Source organism: Castor canadensis, chromosome 10 (assembly GCF_047511655.1).
Source record: "Castor canadensis chromosome 10, mCasCan1.hap1v2, whole genome shotgun sequence".
Classification (NCBI taxonomy): Eukaryota; Metazoa; Chordata; class Mammalia; order Rodentia; family Castoridae; genus Castor; species Castor canadensis.
The window spans coordinates 106,963,842-106,971,916 of NC_133395.1; the positions used below are offsets into that span (position 1 = coordinate 106,963,842).

At 38.6% G+C, this 8,075-nt stretch overlaps 1 protein-coding gene across 1 annotated transcript in view; it reads left to right on the forward strand.

Moving 5' to 3' along the window:
* Window positions 1-5,589, forward strand: part of Efhb (EF-hand domain family member B) — a 42,181-nt gene extending 36,592 nt beyond the window's left edge. The window contains exons 12-13 of the mRNA XM_074042835.1: window positions 1,118-1,299; window positions 4,298-5,589. Of these exons, the coding sequence (XP_073898936.1) occupies window positions 1,118-1,299; window positions 4,298-4,471 (356 nt within the window). The 3' untranslated portion in view covers window positions 4,472-5,589. The remainder of the gene's footprint in view (window positions 1-1,117; window positions 1,300-4,297) is intronic.
* The last annotated feature ends 2,486 nt before the right edge of the window (window positions 5,590-8,075 follow it).

Sequence of the window (8,075 nt, forward strand, 5' to 3'; positions counted from 1 at the left end):
GTACTGACTATATGTTAAAACTAATTCTCATTTCAACTTTATTATGATGGCACTATTATTATATTTACTTGGAGGGAAAGTGAGATAGAGGGGCTTAAGGTAATAGAGCCAAGGGTTGGGAGACTTAGGACTACAGGCAATGTGGTTCCAGAACCCCAGTCTTAACCAGGGTATTGTATTTCTGGGAGATCAAAAAGCACAGATCAGAATCCTAGATAAGTCATGGCATACCTCTGTCATCTAGCCCCCCTTCAAAAATTGTGTGAGATTTGCTGTGACAGAGTATTAGTTATTTTTTTCCTTTTTTTTCATTTATTCATATGTGCATACAATGCTTGGGTAATTTCTCCCCCTATCCCTCACCCCTTCCCTTTCCCCCCCACCCCCTCGCTTCCAGGCAGAAACTGTTTTGCCCTTATCTCTAATTTTGTTGAAGAGAGAGTATAAACAATAAGAAGGACAAGGGGTTTTTGCTAGTTTAGATAAGGATAGCTATGCAGGGAGTTGACTCGCATTGCTTTCATGTAGAGTATTAGTTATTTAGAAAATATTTTATGTTGGTCAGGAGCACTTTCTTAGACTAAGGACATTATGAATGATTGAAATATTTTTCTCAACCAGATCTTATAGACATGCTATATGTTTTAGTGTAATGAATCATGTCACTAATTTTAGAGTGGTACTGTCCAAGACAAATGTAACTGGAGTCATCTATGCATTAAATTTTTCTAGTATTTTAAAAAGTCAGACTGAAAATGAAACAGGTGAAATTGATTTAATTACTGTGTTTATATACAAAATGTCATTTCAATAACTAATCAATATAAAAATTATTAAATATTGAATTCATTTTTTTGAGATGGAATCTTGCTGTATTGCTCAGGCTGTTCTGTAACTCCTGGGCTCTAGTGATACTTCTGCCTCAGCCTTCCAAGTAGTTGGGACTCCATGTGTGTGCCATTGTATCCAGTCACAGTCTTCTTTTTGTACTAAAGTCTTTGAATTTTACTCTTAAAGCATGTTGCAATGGACCAGCCACATTTCAAGCCTCAGTAGCCACGTGTAGCACAGTGTTGTTTTAGAACATCTGTTTTCTTCCATTATTGATGATCTACAGGTTACCCCATCTATGGTGTTCCAACTGTCCGATCCGATATTCCTGCCCCCCGGATTCGTCGTGTCAGTGATAGAACTAATTATGGAGAAGAAGGAAATGCTTATTCATTACTGCATCCTACCATCTTTGCTGAGAAAGGAGTGTTTGAAAGGGACTTCTTAAAGACCAGGTCAAAAGAAGAGGTACTACCATTACCTCAAAAGAAATGTCTATCTCATAGAAACATACTAAAGTGGAACTCTTATCAATAATTATAATTATTATTATTGTTGGTTTTGGTGGTGCCAGGGCTTGAACTCAGGGCCCCATGCTTGCTAGGCAGGCACTCTACCACTTGAACCACTCTATCAGCCCTTTTTTTTGTGTTGGATATTTTTGAGATAGAATCTCGGAAACTATTTGCCTGGGCTGGCCTTGAACAGCTATCCTCCTGATCTGTGCCTCCTAAGAAGCTAGAATTACAGGCTAGTCTCCAGTGACCAGCAACCATTATTATTTTTATTATTTGTTTTTCAGACAGGATCATGTATGTTTCCCAGGTTGGCTTTGAGCTTAAGATCCTCCTGCATTAGTTTCCTAGGAGTTTGGATTACAGACATGAGCCACTATACCTGGCTTTCCTGCTATAATTCTTTTCCCTTTTGGTTTTTGGAGGCAGGGTTTTTCTATCTTATTGTGTGACCTGGAACTCGAGGGCCTCCTGCCTCAGCCTTCTGAGCACTGGGATTATAGGCACTAACTACCATGCCCGGCCTGATACACTTCTTGAAGAATTTATTCTGTGACAGGGAACATTTCATGTTGTTTATTCACTATGGTCCATGTGTTTAAAAGAAAAATCTCTTCTAAAACATTCAATAGTGTTCTTAATTGGGAAAAGGCAAAATGATCAATCTCTTCCTTATGAAGGGAGAAGGCCATCCTTATGGCCTTAGTTCTCTAAAAACGAACAGTGGGTATGAGGAGGACTCTTCTGTCATTCTTCCTATATGCTGCTCGCACAGGTTTCAGATTATCTGAGACAAGCATCAACTTAATATATTTAATATATAGCTGTCCTGTTTCCACAATAGAAGTCAGACCATATACCTTGGTACTTTGGTTTCTTTAACTCAGGAGACATGCTCCCCACATCCCAGCCGATCCTCTTTCTAGTTGGGCTGTAAAGCAAAAACACCAATCAGGCTGTGATAGCCACGAGGGTGCCAAGGGCCAACTGCAGCGTTCAGTCAGGCTACCCTTGCAGATCTGGACTTGTGGAATCCAGAAGTAACTGCCTCTTTAGCACCTTTATCACCAGAGCTAGAAATGAGAGTAAGAGATAAAAGATGCCCTCTTGGACTTCAGAAGAAGGGATTACCTCTTGAAAACTTATAGATTTCTTTATTTCTTTTTTTTTTCTCTTCTGTAGTACTGGGGTTGGAACTCAGGGTCTACACCTTGAACCACTCCACCAGTACTATTTTTGTGATTTTTTTTTCAAGATAGGGTCTCATGAACTATTTGCCCGGGCTGGCTTCGAACTGCGATCCTCTTGATCTTTGCCTTCTGAGTAGTTAGAATTACAGGTGTGAGCCACCTGCCTGGCAACAGATTTATATCTAAAAATTCATCCCCCCTGAGTCATGGGAGAGAAGGCAAACTCAGATGACAATGCCTGCGACTGACCTAAAAGGAAGAAGCTAGGATCCCTCCCCATGGGAGTCAGAGAAGAGACACCCCCAGATTGTTTTAACTTCTCTTAATCACTCTAAAAGGCTTGCAAAATAGAACTTCGGGGTTGCCCCTAAGAAATAAAAATCCCCTGCTTATTTCATAATGCCTAAACATTCTAAGTAGAAGGTCATCCTTTATCTCACAATTCTAGATAAAAAGTAAGAACTGAAAGACCTGGTTGGAATACTAAAATTAACTTGGGTATTTTTACTAAGTGTTGGCTAGTTAGTACACTACTGATAAGTGGAGGAATGCTTCTGAGGAGAGGGAAAGGAAGCAAGGGCAGAAGTCTGGAATGTTCAAGACACCTTGGACCACTCCATGAATTCACTCAGGGGGCATTTGATATTTACCACAGCCGGGGGGAAGACAGCAGCTGTACTTAGGGGCATTGGGGTGTTTTTGCTGTGCAACTACAGTTGCTAACAGCTCTGCTCTTCCAAACTTAAGTATTTGGCTTGTATTTGATTTTACTGCTAATTTCTGACAAACACACATCGTTTCTAGGGGAGCTTTTAGTTGTTGACATTCCATTTAACAGATGTATTCTGAAACTGAATTCTATTTCCTGGTCACTGTCTTACCTTTCCTTTTCTTTTTTTCGCCCTACATGCTTCATGCTTCACGGTAAATGCTTTTTCTCTGTGTCTCTCTATCTCTCTTTCTTTCTCTCTTCCTTTCTTACTTGTTTTTGCATTAAATTCACTATGTGGCCCAGGTTGGCCTATAACTGAAGGTCCTCTTGCCTCAGCTTCCCAAGTGCTGGAATTTCAGATATGCACCACCACGCCTGGCTAGTGAATGCTTTTCTTTCAAATGTAGTCATTTTTAAAAATTTTGCTTTCACATCTTTTATCCCTTGAACCATTCTATCCTTTCTTCTCACAACTAGTTTTTACTCTCTTTTCTGTGGATATGTTTTCCTGTTCTCTTCATCCTTTTTAATGGTTACCGTGGCAGAGATTATTAGTAATCTAAGTTTGTTGCTTTTCAGTGTGCTTGCTTGATCATGTGTGTCTTAACCTTTCTGGCATCTGCACATTCATGACCATAGTTGGGTTTACAACAGGCTAATGAGGTAAATTTTATAAATGCACCTATTCTAAAGCACAGAGGAGCTAATATTTAGAGGGCTCACATGGCACATACAAGATCATAGTGAAAATCATGACTCAAATAGAACTCAAGTCATCTATTGTTAATTATTTTTATCGATTTTTTTCTGCTTCTCTTGAAAAGAACCAGAGAAACTCAACAATTGAAAGTAATTGTTATATTCAGAATAACAAGATCACTCCTCAGGTGAAAATGCTAAAATTTTGATATTTTCTCATTTTATGTACACATACACAAACACACTTTTTGGGGGATGCATATCCATGATATTAGATGTTATGAACATATTTTAAATACAAATTTTAAAACATAGTTCTTGGTCTAGCCTTAAACACTTTTTTTTTCTAGATTTCAGAGATATTGTGTAACATCGGTGTCAAGCTTTCTGAAGAAGAATTTGAGAATGTATGGAATCTTGCATCAAAAAAACATCACAGAGGAGAAGTTTGTATTGAAAACATCAGAAATGTTCTGGATGAACTGCAGCATGCAGACCGGCTCAAGTGTAAATCAACCATGTGATATTTTTGCAGTTCATGAATTTAAACAAAAGAACTGCTAAGTCTATGTTCATCTAAAATTATTTGACCCATTCTGGCTTTAGATATTATGTTACAATTCAGCAATCAGTCTGGTACAATTGATATGCCAGTGTGTATTAATAAATTTGATTTTGTATTTTCAAATTTGGCTTGCTTACTATAAAGCCCTGAAGAACTTGGTAAATGCTTAAAGAGTTAACTTTCAACCTCCCCACAGTTGTACTGCAGAATATTAGAAATTAGGTAGAGTTAATAGGCCTATGAATGGCATCCATTTTAGATGGTTGTCTGAAATTCAGTCTGGTTTGTGATACCAAGTTCATAACATTTTGCCTTCAATGTTGTTTTTGTCTTTATTATGAAAGGACTTGTACTTAGCAGGCTTTTCAGTCTTTGTTAGCATATGAGGACAACAAACTTATCCCCAAGGAGCAGGAATAGATAGCCAAATCCAAGTCCCAACAATTACATGATAACCCATGATTCTTCCTATCTTGAAACATATTGTTCTTGATGTACTTGAAGAGGACACAGCTGAGCTGCTATGAGATGTGGATTTAAAGGTTTTTGTTTTTAGTAGCAAATTGTTCCTGAACTACTCCTTCCCTCATGCCTTCACTCTTTGATACACAAATCTGATGCCCAGTTATAATGGGGTGGGGTGGTGGTGATCTGGTAGCAGGACAGTGTGTTCCTTCCCTATCTCAGTCAGGTGCCAGTGTGGGTTGAATTCACAATTGAAGTTTTGTCAGTAAGGATAACTTAGTTGATCAAATGATCAGTAATATATATTCTATTGTGTTTCTCTGATAGACCTTGACCAGTTTACTTAAAAAGAAAATGACTAGGACTGGGGATGTAGTTTAGTGGTAGAATGCCTGCCTAGTATGCTCAAGGCCCTGGGTTTGATCCCCAGCACCCCCTACTCCCACAAAATATAGAGACCTATGGTTTAAAGTTGCTTTGCCAAATCTCTAGGAAAAAATAAGTCTACAATACATTTATTATACAGGTAATTTATGTTAAGAATTTAACTTTTTTTGGTACACTCCCCCATTACTTTATGTATAATAAAGGAATGAAGAAGGGGAAAATGAAAGAGAAAACCACATTGTAGGATGTGGTGGATCCAAATTGCAGTTTTCTAATTGAGAATGTGTTCTTGGTTTATTAGAACAAGAAAATTCTAGCGTAAAGTAGCAGCCTCTCTTTTTAGCAGATACCTCCTGACTGTTGCAGGAACACATCAATTGTATCTTCAGCCTCCATTTCTAACTGTGCAGGTGTTTCTGTTTCACTGATTGGCTGCACATCAAGTCAGAGTCTGACCCACCTCACTGACAAATCTGTCATTCACAATATACTTTTATTAGTTTCCTAAATTGTGTATACCTCTTAATCTTAAACTGCACCACAGAGCCATCCTGCTCCACCACCTTCAAATTAATATGACCCAGGGCCTTGTGCACGTAGGCAAGTGCTCTATCACCCCCACTCCCCAGCCCTTGCAATGCAGTTATCAAAATTAGGGAATTAATATTGCTATGGAATTATTACCTAATCTACAGACCTTATTTAAATTTCTTCAATAAGTCCGCTACTTTTGTTTATGGTGAAAAATTTCTCTCAATCTAGGTTGGATCCAATTTACAATTGCAAACTGCACATAGTGGGTCATCTCTTTAGTTTTCATTGATATGAAACCATTCTTCTATCTTTAAGCTTTATAAGCCTTGATATTATTTATGATTTGGGTCAGGTATTTTGTGGAATGTTCCTTAAGTTATGTTATATCAAAAATAACAACTTAGCAATTTATTATGCTATATAAGTGAAAAACATGCATTTTGCTCCCTCAAACTTCTCCTTATTCTTTCTTCTCCTCCTCCTTTTCCTCTGTCCAGTACTGGGGACATGTGCTAGGCAAATGCTCTACCACTTGAGCCACACCCCAGTCTACCCTAGCTCTTCTTGAGGAATCACCTTTTATTTGTTCTAGTGTTTGTGATGTGGTAAGATTGACCTCATTCATACTCCAGAGCTGAGCACGTGACATCAGCTGTGCTACAGCATCATGTCCCTCAGTGATGAGCATGACTGGCAGGGGTAAATATGTGGTCAGCATCAAGCCCAAAACAGCAGAGAAGACTAAATTCCGGAATACTATTAGGCTCTTGCAAGAGTAACGATGAGAAATTGAATTGCTAGCCTTTAGCTAATAGCAGTTCTTCTTCCCATCTTAAGGAGAGAAAGTTGCCAGAGGATGGAAGTTGTACAGAAAGGAAAGCAGAGCTGACAATGACTTCTGTGGGCATCTTTTTTTTTTTTTTTTTTTTTTTGGTAGATGATGCTGTTGTAAATCCCTTATGTAATTATACCTGTAGCTAGATCTGACTCTGGATATTCAGCAATAAAAAAGTATTTATTTTTAATATCTTTTTGTGGTACTGGGGAATGAACTGCAAGCTTTGTGTATACTAGGCAAGTGCAATATCAAAGTGGGTGTGGGGAGAAGCAAGCAGTGAGCCAGACATGGTGGCACACACCTGTATTTCCAGTCCTTGGGAGACTAAGACAGGAGGATCATCATGAGTTTGAGGCTAACCTAGGCTACATAGAAAAAAAAATATACCTTTTAGATATTAGGAGGTGAAACTTTTAAATGGTAATTCAGTTTAGATATCCTTATGCTATAGAGTATTGTAGTGAGGCTCAAACTGATAGGCATTACTATGCTTTTGGCTCCAAAGTCATGTGGTGGTGTTCAGGGCAGGGAGTAAATTATCAATAAGCTTGGCTTAGATTTGTGTGGACCTCCATCACACAGAAAGGAAGAAAGAAAGGAGGAAAGTAAATAAGGAAGAGAGGAAGGAAGAAGGAAAGAAAAAACAGAAAGGAGAAAAAAATAAGGAAGAAAGGAAGGAGTGAGGGAGGAAAGAGAAAACTTTTCCTTCTTTTTTCTCTCCCTCCCTCCCTCCTTCCCTCCCTTTCGACAGGTTCTCTCTATGTGGTCCAAACTGGCCTCGACCTCGATCGTCCTCTGCCCAGTTTTCTGAGCGCTGAGTTTATCGGCATGTACGCCACATCCAGCGATATGTAACTTTCTAATGAAAATGAAGGAAATATAGAAAATTAAGGCCTTATTTTTCTGGTCTAGTTTTTAGCCCACTATGTAAACATGAATACCTTTATTCCTGAAGTATTAACACATTTTTTGATAACCTGTGACAGAAATGACAGTTCAAATCGGACTAACCAACAAAGAAAAATATTGTCTTGAGTGCTGGTTGTGTGACTCAAGTGGCAGAGCACTTGCTCTGCGTGCACCAGGCCCTAGTTTCAATCCCCTATACCACAAAAAAGGTAGTAAAAAAGCAAATAGATTTGTTTGTATAACTGAAATATTCAGAGATAGATCTAGCAACAGGTATAGTTAAATAAGGGATTTACAATGACACTATCATCTAAAAAAAGGTCAGTGGTAGCTCTGTTTTCCTTTTTGTCAACTTTCACCCTCTGGCAAGCTTTTTGCTAGGCAGGTGCTCTACCACTGAGTCATGCTCCAGCCCTCTGCTGCTTGTTGC